The following is a 25,769-nucleotide window of genomic DNA, read 5'->3' as shown; positions in this document are numbered from 1 at the left end:
TCGATCAGTAAGGTCTAATTGGAGCGTTAGAACACTCTAGACAAGAACAGGCCATTCAGCCCGACAAAGCTCACCACTCCTATCCACTTAATCCTTCTAAAAAAAGTCGAGTTTTGAAAATCTGTCTACCACACTACTTAGTAGCTTATTCCAAGTGTCCACGGTTCTCTGTGTAAAGAAAAACTTCCAAATATGTGTGAAATTTACCCTTAAGTTTCCAACTGTGTCACTGTATTCTTGATGAACTCATTTTAAAGCCACAGTCTCGATCCAATGTACTAATTCCTTTCAAAATTTTAAATACTTCAGTCATGTCACCTCCTAATCTATTTTTGCCTAAAGGTATATATTAAAACCACAAAAGAGTTTTGCTAGAAAGAAAATTAAACTTTGGAACTGTGGATTTATTGCTCAAGTATTATGCTTTGAAATAATGAACTTGTAGTAATGTTTGTTTTTTTTTTTGATAATAGTAAATAGGAAGCTTTTGGCAAATGTAATTGAATTAGAAATCGAGAAATGTTATTTATGCAAAGAAATGTATATCTTAATTACGGTTAGTAGGCATAAAAAAGCTCCTGATTGGGACAAAGGTCATTAAGAAGTAGAAACGTCTATGCACATTTTGAGAAAACTCAATCTTAATAAAAGGATAAGTGTGTGTGTCTGCATGTCTGTCTGGTTGCTATGTCTCTGTTATGTCATTTCATATGAGATTTGCAAAAGCACTGCTAATGTTTGTGATGCACCATCTGTTGGATTTATTACTATGTGCATTATAAAGAGCATTCCAATAGATTGTGCATGTCAGATGTTAAGAAGATGTCCAACAAAGATTAACTGCCAGATGGACAGAAATTAGCTTATTAGATTCAAACCTGTCTTAGATGGGTAGCTCGACTAGTTTTTAAATAAAAACCCAGTGAGATTTGAAAAACAAATGGTGAACATCCTGAAGAGAGTAAGTAGGTCTGAATCTATATTATTGCTGCAGAATTTTTATAAGAAAATAATTTTCTTTGTTACTTACATTTTAACTGTACTATAGAAGTTAATAGTTAAAGCAGGTAACAAGTTAAAGTATTACATTAGATAATATTTGCATTTAACCGTTTATCTTTCCATTTTATTTTCTGTGGTTATATAAAATGACCTGTCTTGATATTAACTTGGTCTGCTCTAGATTTTTACGTTTATCTGGTCTCAAAGGTTCAGCTGGGGAAGGTGTCAAGGTAAGGTTTTCATTGAAGGGTTAAGCAGGGTTGGAGATTTTAAATACAGGCCAGTGGGACAGCGGCCTGTGACAGGTAAAGCAAACCTGTTAAAGTCTCAACATCAGGTACGAGAACCAGAGATCTGGAACTGCAGGGTGAATCTTCAGTACCCAAAGGTCTCCATTGCCTTCATAATTCTTTTCATTCTACCTAGGTATCTCTCCAGGTCCAGCTCTAGATGCCAGCCAGTCAATGTGAGTATGCCTGTTGTGTATTTCTGCTGTTAAACCAGAAGTGGACAACAGAAGTAAAGGTGGCAGTTCTTCATGGTACTTTGAAGAGATGTTTAGTATGCCCTGTCTAAAGTATTTCTTGAATTCTTCCTCCATTCTTCACAGTTCTTGAGTTTGGCTGTCTTTGCCTGACAACTGTACCCATTTCATGAGTTAACAGGAAGTTCAGCTCTTTACATGTTGCCTGCCTGGCATAGTCCAAAATTTTAAAGCAGCCAAGAGTGGAAGAATAAAAGACATCAGTTAGGAAATCTTGATGGTGGATCAAGTATTTCTTTCTAAAGAAGAATAACAGCAGACAGTGACATTATGTTGGAATAACATTGGTGGCAAAAAGAATGACCAAGATGAGAAGAACCAAAGCCACCATCAGGACAACAGTGCCAATCAACACTCGGGTCCTAGTACAATGAGATGCTAATGTTGTTTTATGAGGTGTTTTTTTGAAAACTCCAACCTGCAAAAGAGATCCAAATAAGAAAACGTCATTCCCCTGCTATTCATTGGTGTGTTCACAAAAAACAGTCAATAGAATGGAAGAAATTGTGAGTTCTCTTTTCACTGAGCTGCCTAAAAAGGAGGCTTTGCTCTCTTACTGTAAAATTAGCAAACCAAAATTTGCTTCAAAGAAGGTACAGTGACTCTGAGCAAGTCCAACCAGCAATTAAAAATAAACTGCTTTACACACACCTTTACAGAGTAATCATCTGGATAATCACCCTGCTGTGCTTCTTGAAGGTATTGTCATTGTGCTCATATTATAAGAAGCTCTTTAATGTAAATCTTAATTACTTGACAGTCATGCCTGTTAACAAAATTGCATATTTAATGAGGTAACTGAAAACAAACAATCACCATCCCCACCAATGATGATGTATGACACTCACTGAATTCTTAAGATCCTCTGATTTAGCTAGAAGGACATCAAGAACTTCTTCTTTGTTCAGGATTTTGTCAACCTCTACTCTTGCAGTATCTGTTATTATTTCCAGATCTAACGCACAGTCTTGGGTGGTAGAGGTTGTCCCTGTATTGGAGGCATTCTAGAGACAAAAAAGCTTTATTAATGAGTGTACATGGTATCTATCTGTCTATCTCTCTGTCTGTCTGTCTTCTTTCTTATATCCTAATTTCACTTATGTCTTTGGCACTTTTTCAAATCGCTCAAGGTGCATCACTAAATTGGGGTGTATAAGGCAAAGTCAAGATACTAAATAATAATAATAATATCACATATACAGTATAATGTAATATAGAGGGATTTGTTTATAGTGTCTTAGCTATTGTTTGCAGTCTTTGCTGTTAAGCAGTGTTTTTGTCTGTTACTTGTCCTTATCGAGAATAGCACTATTGCACTTACATGGTAGTGTAATTGAATACTGAAAATAAAGGAATGCAGTTTCTGTTATAGAATTTTTGGACTAAAAGTGAAGGTTTATAATTTAATTTTATAGCATTTGCTTTATTGACATAGTTGGTTTCTGTTTGTTCACAGTAAACAAAGTATCAGTGCATTTGCACTTGTAAATTAAGGGACAGTTTTTACCCACAAAGTCATAATGTTGCTGAATAATCTATCTATCTATCTATCTGCATAACTGTTTGTGTTTATATTCATCATTTTCATAATATTTGCACAAAACTATGCCATTATAATGTAATTCCTCATTGTTTTGCTAATGTCATCATGGTGCCATTTTGTTAATGGGTTTAATATTGTGAATGACACCATATTATTTATAGTAATGGCGCCGTCACTAGCCATGTGATCAGATGGTAGCGTACGTTATCATTGTCCATTCATATAACACAGATGGCACATATTTTCAAGAGTCCAAACTTTGGGAAACACTACTAAACTACTGATTAAAAACTATTGCTGAAGTGCATACTCAGGAAAAGAAATAATTAGTTATGGTTAGGATTTTATGTTCTCATAAACTACAAAGTCCGTTTCAGTTTTGGCTTTGCCTATTGCTATTGATATTTTTGTTTTTTTTATACAACCAGCATGACTATCCTTTTCATTTAGGCCCCATTTATGCTGTCTTCACTTGGACATTAGCCGTTTTTCTAAATTTTATAGCTAACCAAGCATCACCCTGTTTATAATAGTTATCCGACTCCATTCTGAAGCCCAGGAAAAATACTTGGGACATATTTAAACCACAACAGTCACAAATTTCAATTGCAGTCAATCGTTTATTCAAAAATAACTAAATTTCTTATTTAATTAGTGTGAAAGGTGCAATAGAACTGACCTAGGCTAGTCTGCAAGTGGAGGGTTTGGATTAAAGTTGACTGTAGGTACAATTTATTACTATTCCAAATAAACCATATTACTTTAAAACTGTACATTTCACTCATTTTTAATCCAGTCACACAAGCTCTGCCCAGACGATCTTACAAAAGTAAAAAACACGCATACTCACCATGGCTTGACACCACACCTTATAAAGTAAGAGCCCATAAAAGTACAAAAGGAGAGCAAAAAAACGATGAGGCACACACCAAACAGGAGCAGAGAAGTTCTACGCCAGAAGAAGCCTTCTTTTCCTAGTGTAGGTAACTAAGAAACAAAGTCTGAGTTACTGCATTACGTTTTTAATTGTTGAAATGCCCTGATAAATAACAGTCGCTAACGCTAGCCTGTGCCAGATGAACAAAGGTCGCTTTCTCTTCCTGCTGCTTGCCCAGTTTCTACAGCCTTCTTTAGCTCTCTAGTTCTTTCTCTTGGCATACTAGGGTAAAGGAATTTAAGAATCAGCAAGCAACAAAAAGATGTTTCAAATATGTAAATATGTCTAGAAAAGGTTAATCATGGAACATGTTTTCCAGGACATGCTGTAAAAATGGGAGTAGTTGTAAAGTGGAATGGTGGTCACCAGCTTGAATATCAGAGCACCATACCAGTGGGACTAAATATTTCATTATTCATGTTGTCCTTGTATGTTTGAAAATGGATGTGTTATTCATGTGAAGGTGAAGCCAGGGTTATTTTTATTAACAATAATAGTAACGCAAGCTGGGCAAACTGGAAGTGATCCTGGGAAATAAAGTGGGGAGAAGGTTTATGATTAAGGTTAAGGTTAGGTACGTTTAGCTGTGGATAATGGATAGGATTAGGCTTATGGTCCTCAATGGGCATACCAATAAGGGCCTGTAGAGAGAACATCATGAATGCAATAAGAAAACTGCTGATCATGTTTCAGATCTACATGCTGAATTTTCTCTTTTGGCCCAATAGGCACATTTTCTAAACCTGCTTTCTCCAGAAAGTTGGAAATGGCAGCATCAACTTCAAGACATTAAGCCCATCCTAAATTAAATTGCAGTCTACACATACACCCACCTGCTAACTCACATTGGAGCTTTTTGGAGCTCCCAGATAACCTAATACTGAAATCAGTAAAACGTAGGATCAAACAAGAGTATGTACTGAAATCCAAACTTCAGAGACCAAGGTCTGGACCTCAGATTGGTCTCTGCCTATTAATGTGACTCATTATCTTTTATGTCCAGGGTATTCTACCCACCACACATTTGGATTTTAGTTAATTGATGTGTGAGAGTTCACCCTTACAGCCTACAGCCTGACAGCTTAGGGTCTTCATTTAGAATAAGATGGTTTATAAAATGGCTGTACAACTGTATTATCTATCTATCTATCTATCTATCTATCTATCTATCTATCTATCTATCTATCTATCTATCTATCTATCTATCTATCTATCTATCTATCTATCTATCTATCTATCTATCTATCTATCTGCATTTATTGAGACAAGCAATGAAACAAAGTTAAAATGGACACATTTTGAGGCTGGAGTAAAGTATGAAGGTACCCAGACTTCCAGCACAAAGAAGTGTGCCTATTGGTCATGTTCATTTTAGCACACAGCTCGTCCTTTGTGCCCACCCTTCCTTGGTTACTTATTCTTTCTGATACTTTGACCTCCAATTGTGCAAGTGCACCTTTGTAGTGGTGGATCCAAGAGTTATAACTGACATGTTCTGTAAATTTCCTATAAATATGGAGTCAGGGTAGCCATGATTATTTGAACCAAATGTTTTGTTTTTTGTTTTTTTTTTTACTGGCAATTGCCGCTAGGCAGTAATGACAGGTCTTTCTGAAAAATACAACTGTAATGGGTCTAAGTGTTACTGCAGAATACAATATGGTTGCCTTCTTCTGCACCTTGTACCTTGCAGCAGTGGTGTGCACCGATAGAGACTGTCTAATCTGTAACCAGAATTATATAACGTGAGTCATGTGCGGCTGTATCAGCTTAGTTATCAGCTCTTGCCACTGCTACATGATCAGCAGAAAATAATAGCTGCAGGAAGCTTGGCTTTGATAGACTGCATGCATTTCAGTGGTTTTTTAACTACACAAGCAGGCTATCGTCCTCTGACCAGGTGATGTTCTGAGTAGGTGCTTGACGTGAGTCAACAAACACCCTGGAGCTGACGCACTTACCTGCTAGGAGGGTTTCAGAGGCTACAATAGGGTAAAAACAGGCTGGGCGTTAATATAGCATATAAAACAATCTGAGAATCCAACTAATGCCCCCTTATAAATCAACTTATCTTGTAAATATTTTGAAATATTTTAGTTGTCCTACAACTCCCTTTGAAAGAAGAAGAACAAATATAAACACTAGAAGGCTTAGCATTACAGTTTGAGTGCACCTGCTCCTACTTGGCATGTAAGCAGCGTCAATGGAATGAGTGGCGGCATTGTGTTTTTAGTTATACAATATGAACACAGCCCCACCCAGGAATCTAATTTCATTTTTAATTTGTCTTTGTAACCCACAGGTATGCTTAAATATGCCAGACTGGCATAAGCAGTTTAATTGCTTGGACCCCGGTTTGACCTGTGTATTTCTTCATGTTACTTTCCTTCTGGGACACTAATGCCCCTACAATATTCCACATACATCTAAATGGGCATGGTGTGGGTGAGTATGCCCTGTATGTTATGCTGCAGACAGAGTTGTATCCCTGGCTCAAGTTTCCTTTTATTTATTTATTTACTTTATTGTTCATCACATATCTTGTTTCATTTTATACGATGGAATGTATTTGTATTTTATTATTATTCAAAAGTATTGTTTGGTTGTTTTTAAATAATCATGTATTTTTACTCTTTATAACCATTCCTCTTGATGTTGAGTCTAAGGTGATGAGACCTCCTGATGATGAAATTATAGGACATCCGCCAGGCTCATATAAGCCAGTAACAGCCTTAATGTCAGGGCTGAGGGTTCACTCATGTCTGTTTGGCTCTTTGTTTCCTGTTTTTCTGATTCTGCATTATTGCAGGATTTGGATTGGTAGATTGCAGGTTTGGTTTAGGGTTTGATTTTTTTAGGCATATCTTTTTGAAGACTTTTGAACCTTTGATCTGATTTTGTTTTGGAATGTTTTTCTGTAGCAACCTCTAAAATTACCTTTATATTTTTGTAATTTTGGGTCAAAACGTTTCTTAGTTACCCTCTCCCTTTGCAAGTATAAAATGTGATCCTGGTTCCTTTGTCTGTGTAGGCCTCAAATCCTGCTTCTTGGGTTTGGGGAAAGGCTTATTTTTATAGTTAGGCCTCATCTGGGGCCTTGAGGCCTAGTTTTTAAATGGAGGCTCATGCATGGCATCATCATCAAATGCACCACTGAATCCTTCTTGTACACAGGAAGTTATGTAACTCACTTGTTGGGGAGACTGAACACCTGGTAGATTCACGTTGGACAAGCAGTTTTGACTAGACAAGGAACAATCCACAATAAATCTCCCCAGAGGTGTTTGCTTAAAAAAAATTTTACTGTCACAAGCTTTGAAATCAGACCTGGAGGTAGTGTTGGCTGCAAGATCTACAGTATGTAAAGCTAAAATCAATTCTAATCGTGGGGTATGTCAGGTCCATGTCAATTTAAATGGTTGAAAATTGATGCCAATGTCAACTTTAGTGGCTGAGTCCTGACCATCCAGCACAGGCATGATCATCCCTTTTTTTCACAGCCAGAACTGGCACTGTACAAATGGTTAACCAGTACGGATGAGTTAAGCTGCAATCTCAGGCCCTTTTGGGTGACTTTGCATATTATGCAGGAAGCACCTATTGTGATAGCCATGTCTCTTTTAATCTCTCCAAATGAAACAACTCGGCACCCTTTGGACTAGTCTTATTTTTTGAGGACATTTGTCAAGACAGTCCCGTTTTTGTTGAAATATCTTGAACAGATCATGCTGTACACACTTTTAAAATTTCCCATTGCAAAGCTTTGTCGAATATGCAAACTCGTCTAACTTTAAACAGCAAAACTTTCTGTGCGACTTCAACTACAAATTAGATCACTGTTTCAGTTTTACCATCACAGCAGTTACACCAACTTATATATTTCCCTGTTTTTCGATTCCAGTAGCCACTACTGACAACAAAAATATCCCAATACAAGTTCATGAAAAAACAGCAGACTGCTTGAATGGGATAGGAAGTCACTTTCACTGGCTGTTTACGTGCCGACAGAACTGAAGTCCTCCTATCAGCAAGTCCAGCACAGTGTATGCAGAAACTAATGCATGCATCTTCCTATCCTGATGATTTAAGTCTTAACAGGTATGTTAAATGTTTTTAATAACTGTAAAAGTGTAAAATGCAAGCAAGGAAAACAAAAACTTGTTTACATATGAATGAAGTACCCCATGGCGTGCGCCACTGTGTACAGAGCAAATAAACATTTAGTCAGTGCCATTTACCTTACACTAAACCATCCTCATAGCTCAATTATCTGCACATTATAATGATTCACTATTTCACTGTCACAATAATGTATTTGGGTGGCCAGACATTCAGGTGTCAGTGATAGTACCAGTTTCAGGCTACGCATCCCAATAAATAACTCCAGAATATCCAAATGTTTTAACAGTCTGCCCAGCATCTAATTAAACAATGCTATGCCAAAACAACGCCATCAGAATATATTTAGAAGAGTGTGTACCAAACTCTATGGGAGCATCTACATACCCTGCTCCAATTTCGATATAATATACGTATAATAGCATTGTCAAAACTCTGATAGGAAAATCTCATTTAAGAACTTGTGTTAAATTTGACCAAGAAGAAGACAAAAACATAGAGCACTGGCATTTATTTATGTCCATATAAAGAAGTGTGTGGAATTCTGTGTTCATCTGTGAAAGGGATTTTTATTTTTGTCCGTGCCCAGAATTTTCACTGTTGATGATGAGATAACACCAGCATTAAACAAATGAGGATGGGCCTTATGCATGGGAATACATGCTACATAACTGTCACAGTTTGGAGTCATCCTATATTTTACCATCAGAGTGCCACATTCACCTGATATCCTTAATGGTTTATTGTTGTAATGAAGTTTTCCTTTCACTTCTGTAATTTTCTAACATTTGTCATTACTGAATTGCTTTGCAAGTACTGTCATGGAGAGAACCTTCTTCAGGAAAAACACACACAGAGCCTCTGGACGAGCAATCAGAATAAAGACTTTATTCCAAAATTCACAAAGCTGACTCAGTTCAATGAAGTGAGTGCCAGCAGTTTGGCAGGACCTTACTTTTATTACAGTTCTTATATGTTATGCAAAATACCCCCGCCTTCTGGTTCTTCACCCATTACCTAATGTTCAAACCCACCATCACCTGCTGTCCATCACCTGGGGCCTCATGCATAATGCCGTGCGTAGAATTCACACTATAACATGACATAAGCACAAAAGCCAAAATGTGCTTACGCACAGAAAAATCCAGATGCAGGAATCTGTGCGTACTCCCAACTTCCACGTTCTTCCGCTACATAAATCCCGTTCAGTGTGAAAAGTAACACACGTGCATGTGCCTGCTGTCCCGCCCCAATTTCTTGCAGAATTACACCTCTTTGAATATGCAAATCAATATAAATAGCCCTTAAGCTCAGCGTTCTGTGAAAAGACAATGGGAAAAGCACGGGGGAAAATATAAGAATTTCAGAGAATACCAAGTCGAGGCAAAGGAAAAACATAAAATTTGTTGATTTAAACAGTGGTATAATTCACATAGTTCACAAAGTCGCACAGTGCCCGAAATAAAAAAGAAGTCACATATCAAAGTCTCCTTGAAAAGGCGAGTTGTAGCCACCGTCTGAGTGTCATATGAAAGCTTATTAGGGTACAGACAAATAAAATAGGCACACAGTGGGGAAAAAAGCACGAAATGTCAATTTTAATCTCAAAATTTCCACTTTAATCACGTAGTTTATTTTGTCATTAAAGCAGAACATTATAAACTTCATCTTAAAATCGTTTAATTTACTAGTTTTTTAAATCCCATCGTAACTAAAGTAGCAAGTTAAATGCTTTGTTTTGTATTTGATCTTCTACTGTATGTGCTCTGTGTGTGTGAATCACTACATGTTTCTGTTCTTTCTCTTTCTCCGACAGGACACAGAATCCATTACATTCGTGATATTACAGCTCTCTGAATAATTAAAATACTGAGATGTATACATGATATCATTTTCATGATGATTGGAATGAAAGCATGTTATTAAACATGGGAACATGGTGGCACAGTGATTGTTTATGTCTCACACAAGATGCTGCTGCGCCATGCATGACCTTCGATGAAATAATTTATTGTAGCAGTACTGTCACTTTCAAACGTACTAACCTCCAATTCCTGTCCTTACTTTTCTTTCTCCATATATCCAATCGCCACACAATCCGCTCAGTAATAGACGTTAAGCCATCTGTAAGCTTACAACGATGATTCTTCAAAACTTTTAAGGAACATTGAAATATCTTCATAGTATGTGTTTAATTATTCTATCCGTCTATCCTTCCAGTGTCACGCCAGCCTCAGCAAATATACAGCGTGAGGCAGGAACAATATGTGAACTTGCTAGAGCTGCAGCACCGCGTCCTCACATGTTTAATTATTAACAATACAGATTATTTAAATGAAGTTAAAGTTTTATGTGTATAATATAATCAACATATTTTGCTGCATTTCATCTTAAAAATGATATTGTCATCATATGTAAATACACACTTTATAAAGTGACGCAGGTTGTACAATATTATAACTGTAGTAAATGTTTACAGGGGGGTAATTGTACTTATAAGTACAAACAGTTCTACAAGGAGCAATTGATTGAGTGTGTTTATAGTTCTTGGGATTAAATTGTTTCTGAACCGCGAGGTCCTTACAGGAAAGGCTTGGAAATGTTTTGCTGTGGCTGAGGCAGTGTGTGCTTGATGCTGTATACCAATAATTCTCTTTCTGATCAGCTACTGCTGTGATTCCCCATTCAGATACAGTGATAAAAATACTCTGAGTGGTGCAGTGAGAGTAATATGGAAAAACATGATCCGCTGTGGCAACCCTTAATGGGAGCAGCTGAAAGAAGAAAAGAAGTTGCAGTGACAGTAACAACGCTAAAGCAGCTATGGTATTTGGAATACTATGGCTATTCCCTGCACCATTATATTGTTACAGGTTAATTACAATCAGATGCATTACACTAATAAACAATATGCGGTTAATTTCAGTGTATTTATAAAGCTGTGTCAGGAATATGAATCTAAGAAAGAAAGATAAACCACACAGGAACAGTAGCACTGCTTTGATGCTGGGTGCCACCAGTCTGCAAAACGAGCGGAGAACTTGTGTACGACAGGGTATGTGGTACCGTGGAAATGTGCGTAGCTTTATGCCAAGTTTAGGTTTTATACATCGTGATTTGAACGTGGAAACGTTCTTACGCAACATTTCTGTGCGTATGCACCGTTTATACATGAGGCCCCTGGTCTTATGTCCATTATCTGATCGAAATTTGCCAAGACTACTTCTTACCCTGTGCAGATGACTGAGCCTTGTTTATCGATCACTTCCCACCGCTAAGTTGAAATCAGGAATACCCACACATAAGATACTGGGACGCTTAAATGAATTGCTGCTTGCTGCACAAACATCCCTCAAAGCTGCTTTTTAGGCAGTTGCATCCCCTAAGTCAATAGCGCTGTTTCTTCACTTGGCCTGTCATTACTAGGGCCCATGATTTATGGCGGCCCGCGGAATTTAACACCACGTCGTGGAATTTAGGGTTTTGCAGCGGTAAAACACCACGCTGAGGAATTAACCTAACTGCCGCAGAATATACCAAATCTGAATGAAATTTCTCCATTTTAGGCATATTGATATTAGTATGATTAGTTTTAATTACTTCTTTAAGTTCTTTCTTTAGCCTATTGTATCATCTCATTACGTCATTAGCCCTTCCGTTGGAAGAGTAAACATTAATTTTTTAAGTTGATTTATAGCATTGGTGGTACTTGTAGCAATTTATTTATTGGCTGTGGTAACAATTTGACTTATCGTGTACTTTACAATCAATTAGGCTTATTTAAATTTAGTAAAATTAATCTTTGAGTATGGCCAATAACAATAACAAGCAACGCAATAAACCGGACCGGAACAGCGATTTAAAGAATTTGGACAGGATAAATTCTACGCTGAAGGTGGTTTACTGTGGTGCAAGACTTGTAACTTATTCAACCGCTCAATGCTTTTAAACCAGATGAATGCACAGCAGTGTTAGTGAACACAGATTTTTTAACCGAAGCAAACAATGTTAGCATCGCACAGCTAATTATCCGTACTCTGACTGAGGTTAATGTGCACTTCAATGACATTGTAGCATTTGTTACGGATAATGCAGGTTATATGAAAAAATGTTTTCATGACAGTTTGCGAGGAATACTGCCAAATGCTGTTCATGTCACATGTTGGGCCCACATCCTATTAGTTGGAGAAGAGTTTCTTGAAGTACTACGACTTTGTGATATGCTGGCTGCTTCTGTCAAGGCCATATTCTCCAAAGCATCAGGACATCATGCTAGATATCTTCATCATCTGCGACAAATGATAGTTGAAAAGGCAGTCGTGCCGCCAACTCCAGTCATGGATGGAAGTCTTGGTTTGAGGCTGTGCTGTATCACGCTGAGTATCTAGACTATTATATCTCATTCATTGCTACTGAAATCGAACACAGTGGAGCTACAGTCCAGTTAAAGAATCTGTCGGCATTGCTGCAAAGTACTGATAAACTTAACGAGCTGAGAGCTGAACTTGAATTTGTATCTGTTCACTGCCAGCCAATTATGAACACTCTGACTTCTTTTGAGGCACAGTCATTCATGGCTGTTGATGTCTACAAAAAAGTGTCTGACTTGCAAAGATGCAAAGCACAATGCTGCTGCTAAACTTGAAGAATATTTTGTGGGAACTAAACAGCCGGCAATAGACCTATTCAGATCTGTGAGAATATTTGATCCATGACAGTTACCACTCTTATCGAAGAATTTTGCTGATCATGCACAATCAGTGCCAACAAGGATGGCTGCAGCAGACGAATGGCAAGCTTATCTGGACATAGCATCTCGTGAAGTAATTCCAGCTGATATCACTGCTTTTTGGCGTGCCTTAGAGGACAGACTGCCTCACTTAGCAGCTCTTGCTAAAGTTTACATTGCGTTGCCGATCTCTTCTGTTGATATGGAAAATTCGTTCTCAAAATATGGATCGGTGTTGTCACCACTGCTATATTCTCTGTCACAAGAAAACCTATGAGCTTACAGTGCTGTTTTCTTCAACAATAAATAAACAATAACTTTAGAAACATTATTCGATAGTTTGTTGAGAATAATATTATGCCTACATATGTTTCAGCATTGTTTGCCTAAAGCAAATCTGTAGATTAAAATGTGCTGATGTGAATGCTTTGATATACCTATTTGATTAGTATTACGAATTATGATCGATTATTATTAAGGATTAAGAATAAGAAAAATTGCATCTATTTTGCTTGGGTTACAAATTAGTCTTTTGGAGTTCTGGTACTGCATTTGCCGTGCCGCAATACACCGCGGAATTTTAAAAAACATGCCACGGAATTTACAATTTCTTGCCGTGGTAAATCATGGGCCCTAGTCATTACCTCATTCTACTGTCCGAGTAGCCTAAAGTGATAGTGTGATAGTCAATAAAAAGTGAAATACTCTGTCTTTGAACATTATCAGAAAAAAATACTTTTGCCCTACACAAAGCAGATGTCTTAAATGATATGCCAAATTTATAGTCTGTTAGTATAAAATCTGTGGAGGCATTCTAAAGTGAGTTTTAAAGAATTCTAAGTGTATCTAAACTTGTCACTACAACTCTAGCAGCAAGAAAGAAAGACAGGCCACTTGCAAGCAAAAAGCAACCTTTATACTAACAAATAAATGAGGGCTTTTAAACTACTTAAATATAACTAAATATAACAATACTAGGGAGCTTCACTCCCTGCTCGCTTCACTCACCAACCCTCCGGCCTACGCTATGCGCCAGCCGCTTTGTGTCTCTGCCACTCACGTATGTGGATTTCACTTTCACCAAACAACAAATCTTTTAATTCTCGTGGATACGCCTCTTCATCTAATTCGTGTTGCCATCAGGGAAAAGTAGTGTTTCTTCCCAATGATCTACAAGTCCCCGACTTAAAGTTTAAATCCGAACAATATATTCAATCTCTTTTCGCTGTTCCGTTATTTTACAGAGTAATAATTTCCATTTGTTTGCGCTAATGCGATCTTTACTATCATTTTTTTGAGACATTTGAATTTTAGTACTTTCATTATCTCTAACCTGCTTTGCATGTATATCGTGCCAACGTTTTTGAGCCTCTTTATGCCGTTCTACTTTGTCATCTACTCTTTGTGTTTTATTTCCGGCCCCGCGCATGGTTAAATCTCTTGGCACAAAGCCTCATCTCGCGGGACATAAAAGTATCTCTCTGAAAAAATCACATCTCGTCCCAGGCTAAAAAGTCTCATCTTGTCCCAGGATTTTTTTATATAATAGAGAGATAGTCATAGGTTTTCACTAATTCTACAGCTAATGATCGAAAGCACATTGATCCCAATGGTTAATTTACTATAGTACCATTTCATTAAAATGACTACAGCTAGAGATGCTCAAGCAAAGAAAGAATTAATGAAAAGGGTTTTTATTTTTACTAATTTATATTTCGGTTATGCTAATTGAAAATTGCAAATAGTCGTGTGTGAATATGGGGTGTGTGTGTATGTACGTGTTTATAGGTGTGTGTGAGAGAGTGGTCTTTGTGATGGACTAGAGTCCTGTCCAGGCCTGTTTTCAGTCTTTTGACCAATTGTGGTGAGATGGCTCCAGCGGACCCCCGCGACCCTTAGTTAGGATATAGCAGGTTGGATAATGGATGGATGGATGGCCTTCGGCCCACATAATTCTGACATGGATTGAGAAGGTTCTAGAACTCATTGCCTGCACAGTCCACAAACTTGTTATTGTTTTTTCCATTCCGTCATAGTATGTGACAGACAAGTTTCTCTTCTGTTTGTGATGTCCAAAACACCTGTATTCCCGATTCGTCCTGTATTATATGCAATGCTCTTCAGAATGAGCACTCATTGGTTGTCAGTTCTCATACCCACAGAGTCCACCTCTACCACTAAAGACAAATTCAGAGCTTTGATTTTATTGGAGTGAGTCACAGACTTGTTGGAGAGAGTTGCCGGGTGTGTCTCTTTACACAAGTAGCTTCACGGAAGCACGATGCCAACTGCCTCCGACTCACGAAGATTATCCAAATGAAGGCCATGACTAAAAGTCACTGCAAAAGTAATGTAATGTAACATAGTTTTAACCTGCATAGTCACAGCTTTTATACACAGCATGGGCTGTAGTTACTTGGTGCCACTGCATGGGTTCAAGGCAAGACTCTTCAGTGTGTTACCAGAATGGATTACTTGTTAACTGAATATTAAAACAGTGTATGGTGTACATTTCCTGTTTATTGTGCTCTTTGCACCCTCGTATTTGTAAAATAAAAACTGAGTAATTTTCCTGGTATATTACAATTAGTATCAATGAAGGAGTGAGCAGTCAAATCTGTTGACGTTGATCGCTTACATTGTCAGATCATATTATCAGTTCTGTCTGCTTTTAAGTCATGTATCATCTTATACTGTTCTTTAAATTGTACTCTTACTTGGTTTTAAAGGGCTCTATAATGGTGAGCTCTGTGAAAGGTGCTTTATGCACTAAAGATTATATTTAAAAATGTTGTTAAAGGCCACAGGTGCTTTGAAAAGCACCTTATAATGGTGTGCTGTGTGGAAACAACACACAGGCCTTTAAGTGTAACTGAAGGAGCAGAATTGCAGGTACACCCGCAGCCATAAAAAGGGATTCTAGCCTGGTATCCCTGTATTGCAAACATAAGGTCACCCTAACCCCAGTGGCAAATTGGTGACTTGAGTGGAAGTGACTCTGGAAAGCAGGTCCACTAAGTGCATTTAGAACGAGAATAAAAAGGGATGGACAAGAAGAGGAAGCTTTGGCTCCTACAGCCCACTTTGCCACTGGTGTTAAGTATCCTACTGGTTATTTTAAATAGAAATAATATACATACTTTTCTGCAGTCGGATGGCGCCCTGCCTGGGGTTTGTTTAGTGGCCTTGTGCCCTGTGTTGGCTGGGATTGGCTCCAGCAGACCCCCATGACCCTGTAGTTAGGATATAGCGGGTTGGAAAATGGATGGATGGATATATACTTTTCTGTTTAATTTATTACATAATGGGCCACTTCAATTTGACTTGCAGGCTGGATTTGGCTCACAGGAGGTCTGTTGAGTATCGATGGCCTAGAGAGATGCAAAGTGACAAAGTAAGTGTTTTCATGCTTTACCATGGTAAGTAGTCTAAGTAGTCCGGCCATGAAGGGCAGCAGATCTGATATTTTATCTTTATTTATTTGTGGTTTGGTTGCTTCCTGTGTCTACTCATTCCTTGTGGAGATGTTTAATTTAATAAATAAATATTTGCTTTGACTTCCTTGATATGATTTGGGAATTGAAGATGTTACAGACTGCGGTGGGTTGGCACCCTGCCCGGGATTGGTTCCTGCCTTGTGCCCTGTGTTGGCTGGGATTGGCACCAGCAGACCCCCGTGACCCTGTATTCCGATTCAGCGGGTTAGGAAATGGATGGATGGATGGAGATGTTACAGAAGGGCCCCCTGTGGTTCACACTATAATAGGTATGTTTTAATGGTAAAGACTTTGTATTAATGAGTTGTAAAATTCTAAACATTAATTTTTAAAAGAAAAAAGTCATTACGGTATTTCACATGTGGTATGTGTTTATATGTTCTTTCACAAAACAGCACAATCATGCTGCAGCTTTCATTGGGCAAAGACAGTGCTGGAGAGAGAAGTACAACAAAACAAACAAGTCTTCTCTTTATGCCTTCTTGCTCATCACCTTCTGCTGGCATGGCCTTGCCAGCCGTGCAAAAAGCTGCCTGCCACGCACACTTACATGGGCTGCTATCAGCCAGAATCAGCTCCACAACCGCAATGCCTGTGTCTTCATGCTGACTGAATGAGACCAGTCGATTCTCCGGCAGCACTGCATGTCTTTTTTACTTCATTAGATAAAGACATGACATATAATGGGGAGATCTCAGCTATTTCAGTCTTGAAGGTGGTCTGCATGGGATTTTCTGAATCTGTGTGCATCAGGTAAGGCAGCCTGCAGGGCATCTTTGTGACGCTAAATAGGTTTTATGCAAATAGCCATTGTGGATGCACATTCGTAGCCTTTAATGCTAGTTCAGAGATAACAAATTTGACGACTCTTCTAAATGAACTTCTTCTTTAATTTCTATAGGGGCTTCAGGGTTTTAGTCGTTTTTCTTTTCATTTTGACAAATTGGCTGTGCTTCAGTTATAAGTTGATTTCAGTTTTTCGCGTGATTCAGCAGTGATCTTGAAAAACAACACATACAAGAACATTACAGAGCATTACAATTGTGCTCTTTCTAAAGGAAGCCTGAGGACTATGTGGGAATAACATTGGTGGCAAGAAGAATGATCACAATTAGGATAATCAGCACTACAATGACAAGAATAATTATCATCTTTTTGTTTCTCCACCACATCTTCCTTGCAATCTTTGTGGACGTCCTCTGGAAGGATTCAGCCTGGCAATGAGAAAGTGCAAATAAATTAAAATTATGAATTAAAAAAAAAAAACATGAACTGAACTTGAGTTCAATGTTAATTAATTTATATATATTTGGCAACATTGTGTTATCTAGATGTCTTTAGCTGACATACAGACCTCATCAGAACAGACTAAAGTGCTCTACTAATAATATATATGGCACCTTTTCAAACTGGTCTGGGCAGCAGTTACCTTTACTGACCACCAGGGAATACTGCCTTGACAGCTGGGGGTCACTCAAATCCCTGAGGCTAGTAACATAAGCTCTGTTGTAGGGTTTGAGGTTCCCAAAGACTCTCTCCTGTGCTCCTGCAGTAAGACTGACTTGTAGAGACACCTTGTGCTGCAAGAGGGAGTTCTACCCAAATGACACCAGCGGCTGATGTTAGCTGGGATCCTGGAAGTGCTTACGAGGGGTACCCAGTAGGAGTCTGAGCCACAGTATAAAAGGGCCCTGATTCCTTTACTAGACAAAGCCTACAAATGGGAGGCAGTGGGTGACAAGGACTCAGCAGGCCAAAGGGGGGAAGGAGAGCCAAAGTATTGAAAGCTGAGCAAAGGGGACAGTAACAGAGTAGTCAAGGGTTACTACTGTTTAGCTAGGCCGAAAGGGCAGAGATGTTTACCATTATCTGTTCTGTGGTACTTTGTTGTTGTCTTGCATTGTTTATTCAGTCTTTAGTTAATAAACTTTTTTATCATATTGGACTTGTATTCTGGTGTTTAGGGTTGAGAATCAGTTCAAGAGGACCCCTACAGGCTGCAGGTGCACTCCTGCTGTAAACCTTAGGTTGATTTCCCTTACTTTGTCGTCTTTGTTTATTTGAAATGATCAATTATTGACATGCTTATTGTTATAATATATTTTTTATTATTATTGTCCTGTTATCTTATCATGTACTGTCTAGCGCTCTCCTGTGAACCCCAAGGGGCGGGACCACCCTGATGTCAGACCATTTCTAAGAGAGCAGCTTCGTCAGTATTACTTTTTTAAGTTTATGATTTTTGCTTTTGTTTTTGATTTTTGGGATCTTGGTATAGATTTGATAAATGTAAGTAACATACAAAAAAATTTGGGGGTGGAATATTCCTTTAAAGTCCTGTTACACAACAGTAACAGTGGAACAGATACACTTCTGTAAGCCTGTAAGTTTTGCTGAAACTGTTTTCTGTAAGTCTTTGTGAAAGACGACATTGTTAAAGTAAGCAGAAGGCAGAAAAGGAAATCTAGGGGCAGGAAAAGTCTTATCTTGCCAGTAATGAATAACAAATCAGTATCTGGTTTCATTGGGCACACATTTTAAACAGTGGGGCTTGAGAACCAGGGCAGGATGCTGCAGTGCACTTACCAGATGTTCCAAATCAGTTGAATATCCATGCTTTTTTATTTAACTATACATTTAGTGAAATGAAATGAAAGTGAATTTTCCAGTATCAGATATTCTGAACTAAAAAACTATTGGATCAGTTGAATTTCCTGCTATAGTCTAAATATTTGACAAAAATCGTGAAGCTCATATACACTCACCGTTATTAGGTACACTTTGCTAATACCTGGTTGGACCCCCTTTCATCTTCAGAGCTGCCATAATTCTTTGTGGCATTGATTCAACCAGGTGCTGAAAACAATCCTCAGTGATTTTGTTCCATAATGACATGATAGCATCACACAGTTGCTGCAGATTTATTGGCTGCACATCCATGATGTTAATCTCCCTTTCAACCACATCCAAAAGGTGCTCTATTGGATTGAGATCTGGTGACTGTGAAGGCCATTTTAGCACAGTGAACTCATTGACATGTTCAAGAAACCAGTTTGAGATGATTTGCGCTTTGTCACATGGCATGTTATCCTACTGGAAGTAGCTATCAGAAGATGGGTACACTGCGATCATAAAGGTATGGACATGGTTAGCAACAATATTCAGGTGGGTTGTGGCATTTAAATGATTCTCGGTTGGTACTAAGTCCGAAATGGTGCCAAGAAAATATCCCTCACACCATTACACCACCACCTTACCTTGATATAAGGCAGACTGGATCCAGGCTTTCATATTGTTGACACCAAATTCTGAACCCTAGCATCCGAACATTGCAGCCAGAAATCAAGACTCATCAGACCAGGCAACATTTTTCCAATCTTCTCTTGTCCAATTTTGATAAGCCTGAGCGAATTGCAGCCTCAGTTGCCTGTTCATAGCCGATAGGAGTGACACCCAGTGTGGTCTCCTGCTGCCATAGCCCATATGCTTCAAGATTTGATGTATTGTACGTTCATGGATGCTCTTTTGCATACCTCAGTTGTAATGAGTGGTGATTTGAGTTACTGTTGCCTTTCTATCAGATCAAACCTGTCTCGCCATTCTCATCTGACCTCTGGCATCAACAAGGTATTTTTGCTCATTGAAGTGCCACTCACTGGATATTTTCCCCTTTTTGGACCATTCTCTGTAAACCCTAAAGATGGTTATGCATGAAAATCCAGTAGATCAAAAGGTTCTGAAAGACTCAGATCAGCCCGTCTGGCACCAACAAATTTGCCACGTTCAAAGTCACTTTTCTTCCCCATTCTGATGCTCTGTTTGAACTTCAGCAGGTCATCTTGACAATGTCTACAGGCCTAAATGCATTGAATTGCTCCCATGTGATTGGTTGAGTAGATATTTGTGTCAACAAGCAGTTGAACAGGTGTACCTAATAAAGTGACTGGTGAGTGTATCTAAACAATGCGAACACCACCTGTATAATTATGTACTGGTGATGATTTGGTGAAATGAAGCAGTCATGATGGAGGATGAAGCTCATGATGACAATGAAGTGACTGCTTGGTAGCTGCAAGTGCATCTTAATGTTTATCATGGCACTAGTGGGTAGTGACATGTTACATGCTGGCTGCATATAAAAGCAAGAACTTCACTGTACTCAATGTATATGACAATCCTACTTCTAATTCTACTGCTACTACTAAGTTGAAGTCACAAAATTTAAGCCTGAAGACATAATGGGGTATTGACTATAGCAACATATATTATCAGCACTGCATTGGTGGTCTTTCTTGATATACAAAATGCATATTATTTTATCAGCAGACAGGCACTCAAAATACTTACAGTTGCTTGAAGCTCATCTGTCTTGCCAATAAGATCATCTAGCCGTTCTCCTCTGTCTAACACTTTTCCAATGTTGTCTTTCAGAATATCTTTCACGTCGTTGACCTGGCTGTTCAGGTTATCCAGTTTGTCAGAGCCTGGGTTTGTTCTGCTGGAAGTCTAAGAGCCGGTAAGGGGAAAAAAAATAAAGAATATTATAAAAACAGAAGTCAAAAACATTTGTTTGTAAAGAACCATGCACATCTTTGTACTTGATGATTTGTTGAACTTCATTAAAACTGACAGATCAAAAATTTGTACTAAGTTAGTTTTTAAAATTTAAAATGTTAACCAGATAGCTTTTATTTTGCAGAAGGTTAAACATCATCATGCCTGAAATGGATTGTTGTCACATGTGTGCAGTATAAAAGAGCCATATTTGCTGAATCTCTAAGTGACTAAGACATTAAACTGGACACCAGTTGCTCCAGACTCCTTGACGAAACCCCAGCCTATCCATAATGTCTGTTTGGGTGTGTTTTTCATTTTTTTTTTTTACCCCAAAGATATGCAGGCCAGGCTGATGGGTAACTCAGAACTGGGCCTGTGATTCAGTGTGCGCTACAATAGACTGACATCCTCATTCCTGTCTGGGATATCCAGCTCTCCACGACACAAAATGGGGTTAAAGGAGCTGAGGTGTTCATTCTGTACATGTAAATTATTATGCTTATTATGCTGCACTGACCCAGGCAATATTTCATGACTGCTTACAACTTTACAGTTTTACATAAGAAATAGAAATATATTTTGTAATATATTTATGTTGTGATTAGGCCTAACCAATTTTTAAAAACCCTGAAGTCTCCATAAAAAGTGAGAAGTTTACAAACTTTAAAAAGGGAGAGGGGAACCACTAAATCCCTGTCTTAAAAAAAGTGATTCTTTAATTGTACACACTAAAAATGTCTAAATATATAAGAAAGCCCCCCCCCCAAAAAAAAAAAAAAAATTAAAACAAAAAAGAAGCCAAAAACTCAAAAACAAATTGCAATAAATCCTTCAAACTGGTCCAAAATATGTAATTTTTTATACAAAGCAAAAAGCCAAAAGCAGGTGATCTAAAAATAGAACAAAACAACAAATCAAAACAGTAAAATCACAAGCAAACTCAAACAAAACAAGTTATTTAATTCCACCACACTGTTAAGATAGGCTTCATTTGTTTATGTGGCCCTTCAAAACCTTAACACTGGTTGCTGTTGTGAACCATATCAATTATATAAATACTTCCAAAATCACCCATTAGGAGGGAATTACCATCAAAACCCAGACAAGAAACAAAAAGGGACTTCAAAGAATCTTTATAAAATAAAATATTTATTTTTAACAAAAATGCTCCCTTGTACAAAACGATCCATGAGGCATAAAAAGGAATTGCCTGAGAAGGTAAAGCAATCCAAAACAAACACAGTCCCAGTACAGAATCTCAAGGCTATGTCAAAAATAGAGCTGAAGGCCAAAATATTCCAATAAGTCACAATAAGCACAAGGCACGGCAAAACCATACAGAATGAACCACCTTATTTATAGGGCGGTGGGCAGATCCTGGTGGTGATTGTCAGGTGGCCCCACCAACAAAAACACAAAGAACATAACACAGGGTACATATAAACATAGACACACCCAAAAATAATGCATGCACAGTAGGTACATAAATTATAGAATTAAAAATGAGCAGAAGAGACAACAACATTTATTTATATAGCACATTTTCATACAAATAATGTAGCTCAAAGTGCTTTACATGATGAAGAAAGAGAAAAAAAAAAGACAATGTGAGAATTAAAATAAGAGAACACTAATTAACATAGAATAAAAGTAAGGTCCGATGGCCAGGGAGGACAGAAAAAAACAAAAAGAAAACTCCAGACATTAAACATGAACCTGAACTCCAGCCAGAGGAGGATCCCTGGCTAAGATATGTCAGCTGTGACCATTCTCACTCTTAGTTGTCCCCTCTGGTTGGTTCAATTCAGCCCTTGGTGTCGGGAAAACGGAGAGCAAGATTGGTCTCAGCCATTGTTAGGATATTCAGTGTTGAACCCTTTCAAAAGACAGTAGTCAGCTCTTATTAAGGATTCCAGATGTAAAGAATGTGAGGTGCAAATTTGAAACAGCGTTAGTAAACTCAGGAACATCATTTAGGCAGTTCTGTGAATAACTTGTGTCCACCAATAAAAAAGAAAGTGCTTTTTGTGGAAACCTTCACAATTAAACACCTTCACATGGTAAATCTTTAATGTTTTATCAACTACACCTTGTAGCTGATAAACAGTGCTTTCTTTGTGGAACCTGCAGATTTTATCAAGATCTTCTTGGGTTTTCTCCATGGATTAGTTCAAACATTGCAAAAACATACAGTGGAAAGTATTCAGGCACCTTAATTTTCTGCAATTTTAAATGAACAAATTTGCCCTTTCTATCATCAATAAACCCAAAATGTCAAAGTGAAAACACGTTTTAAGAAAGGTCCACAAATCTGTTAAAAATCAAACACTGAAATCCCTCATTTATTGAAGTATTCACACCCTAAGCTGTTGCACTCCAAATTGTGGTCATGTGCATGCTGTTTGCTTTCATTATTCTCTAGATGGGCCAATTGAACTTACAGGCACACACTTCCATATCCCACAATTCACACTGCATGTTGGGATAAAACCCCAAGCCTTGAAGTCCAAGGAACTCTTTGTAGACCTCCACGATAAACCTGTGGTGAGACACAGTTCAGGGCAATGTTCTCAGAAGCACAGTGGCCTCAATAATTGTGAAAAGGAAGAGGTTTTGAACCACCAAGACTTTTCCTATTTTCTGTTGGGAAGTGAGCCTACCTGAGAAGGAAGTGGTGCAGTACAATGACATTTTACGATTTTTCACTTAAATCTCCCTGAAGGTGAACACACTTCTCCCACCAGTTTTACAACCTCCAGAAACCCTTGTAAAAAATGAAACGTCTTGCTAGTCACACCATTATTCCACCTCATCTTTGACAGCATCATTTGTGTCAAAATGGCAACCATCTCAGGAAAGAGAAAGAAGTTAGATGACACCAAATCTGGTGAATAAACAGAGTAGAGCAACATTTCAAAGTTTCATTCTTGCAAAGTTTCCACCGTCCTGTGAGCTCTGGGTGGGGAAATGTTGTCATGATGAAAGATGACTCCGAGGGACAACTTTTCAGGACTTTTTCAGCAGTGGCAAGCAAGAGAAACAGTTGCCAGGTTAAAAGTTGGTGGGAAATACAGACAAGGTCTAGAAAAAAAAATTAATGTACCTGATGCTACTTCTTAATAGGTAGGCTTTTTTTGCCATCAGACATCCCACAGAGATGGTCGCCTGAGTAACTGTAACGTTTAATAAAACTGAAACCTCTCTCAGAAAATGTATTGTCATTTTGTCATTATGGGTTATTGAGTGTGCAACTCCATAAAATGTGCAAGTAAGTGAAGGAATCTGAATACTTTATGAATCCACTCTAGATGCTAGCTTTATTGGTGTGCCCAATAGGTGTGCATGTGTGTGTGTGTACCCATCGATGACCTGGCATATCTTTTAGGGCTTGTGCATTTGTTGTCAGGAGCTCTTTTGGCTCCTTACATTTGGTGATGTGGAGACTGGTGGGCGTATAGTTTGTACTGATGGTGTTCAATTCATAATTTACTTTATAATTTTATACTTTATAAAATGATTTCTCAACTACAAACTAAGCACAGTTGATATTATGACCTCTGTTGGATGGGTGCAATATGGTTGAAAGATGATTTATTATGTTGTAAGAAAGGTGGGATAATACAGATAATTTATTTATTTACTTACTTAGATATATTGTTGCTGTAAATGAATTAATATGAGTCCCGGAAAAAAAACGAGATGATTTATGGAAATGTATTAAGCAAAAATGTTAGACTTTTATGTGCATTTTGGTTACTGTACATACTCAGTGTACCAAACACAAATGCAAATACAAATATTCATCATGTCAGGATATTCAGTAAATTCTCTTTTATTCCTTTGCAGATGAAATACAATACTAAACGCTTATAAAGTGTGAATCTACAACATAAAAACCCTGTTTTCTAACCTCCAAAGGTCATGCAGAAAGATAATTTCTCCTCAGGGGTTTATACAGTGTACCAAATACAAAAAGGTTCAACCATCTATCCGTTTTCTAACCCACTTGCAGGAAGCTGGTTTCTAACTTGACATCACTAACTATAAAGAATGAGCCAACACAGAATGGGACACCAGTCCATTACAGACCAGTAAAGGTGCTATATAAAGGACAGTTTGATTGATATTAATTCATATGAAAGAATATTTTTGGGATTAGCTGTCAAAGTTCACTGGTGTTCCATCCAGAGCTGATTCCTGCATTAACATGCATTGCTGTCAGGACGGGCACTCCACCACACAACCTTGCGGATTTTAAACGTTTAAGTTGTCTTTGGAAAATCCATTCAGGACTGAACAGAAGCACAACAGACGCAATATGAGATTTCACCATGCAAATTAAACCTGTATCTCAAGTTTTTTTTACATCTTTGTAACAAGCATTTTTGTATCTTTCATCATTACATAATGATCAAATAAAGCATACACTTGGTGTGTGGCATCACCATCACCTCACATTAGCTGCTTTTAACACACTCACATCATTGCATGCACTTTGATTAGATTAGATTAACGTTTACTTCCATTATTTTTAAAGGTAAAGTTTTTAGTCATAAACAGTAAAATGCATTCAGTTGTGCAAAGTTCACGCTGAGACTCACCATGGTTGACACCACATCGTCTTTGAGTTCTGTGAGTGAATAGCTCTGCAGAGAAGGGGACAAATGTTTAAACTGCTAGTTAATGTTTCACAATCACATCATGGGCAAATAAACGTGAAAGAGAGCTGCTGTGGCCGTTCACGGAAGAAACACGACTAAATGAAAAAAAAAAAACAACAGACCTGTCAGGTGCTCTTGGCAGCATAGACAACCCAAAGCACACGCAATCTCCACTGTTTA

At 38.0% G+C, this 25,769-nt stretch overlaps 1 protein-coding gene and 2 long non-coding RNA genes across 4 annotated transcripts; 1 reads left to right on the top strand and 2 right to left on the bottom strand.

The window, feature by feature from the left end:
• Positions 1–319: 319 nt before the first annotated feature.
• Positions 320–4,054, bottom strand: LOC120532153. Its single transcript, XR_005634224.1, has 3 exons — positions 3,940–4,054; positions 2,395–2,550; positions 320–1,964 (listed from the first exon to the last, which is right to left on the bottom strand). It is a non-coding gene; the product is annotated as an uncharacterized LOC120532153 (long non-coding RNA).
• Positions 4,055–6,362: 2,308 nt separating this feature from the next.
• Positions 6,363–16,518, top strand: LOC120532154. Of its 2 annotated transcripts, XR_005634226.1 has the most exons (4): positions 6,363–6,471; positions 7,928–8,124; positions 16,205–16,268; positions 16,460–16,496. It is a non-coding gene; the product is annotated as an uncharacterized LOC120532154 (long non-coding RNA). The 2 variants fall into 2 exon arrangements; XR_005634225.1 differs by having other exon boundaries at positions 16,205–16,518.
• Positions 16,519–16,724: 206 nt separating this feature from the next.
• Positions 16,725–25,655, bottom strand: si:ch73-234b20.5 (uncharacterized protein LOC449923 homolog). The gene is made up of 3 exons (XM_039758786.1): positions 25,530–25,655; positions 20,719–20,877; positions 16,725–17,585 (listed from the first exon to the last, which is right to left on the bottom strand). The coding sequence occupies exons 1-3, from the start codon at positions 25,530–25,532 to the stop codon at positions 17,442–17,444; spliced, it is 306 nt and encodes a 101-aa protein (XP_039614720.1). The 5' UTR covers positions 25,533–25,655; the 3' UTR covers positions 16,725–17,441.
• Positions 25,656–25,769: the final 114 nt, after the last annotated feature.

Source organism: Polypterus senegalus, chromosome 7, assembly GCF_016835505.1.
Source record: "Polypterus senegalus isolate Bchr_013 chromosome 7, ASM1683550v1, whole genome shotgun sequence".
NCBI classification, from domain to species: Eukaryota; Metazoa; Chordata; class Cladistia; order Polypteriformes; family Polypteridae; genus Polypterus; species Polypterus senegalus.
The sequence above is the reverse complement of the archived record's forward strand: the minus strand, read 5'-3'. Positions and strand labels throughout refer to the sequence as shown.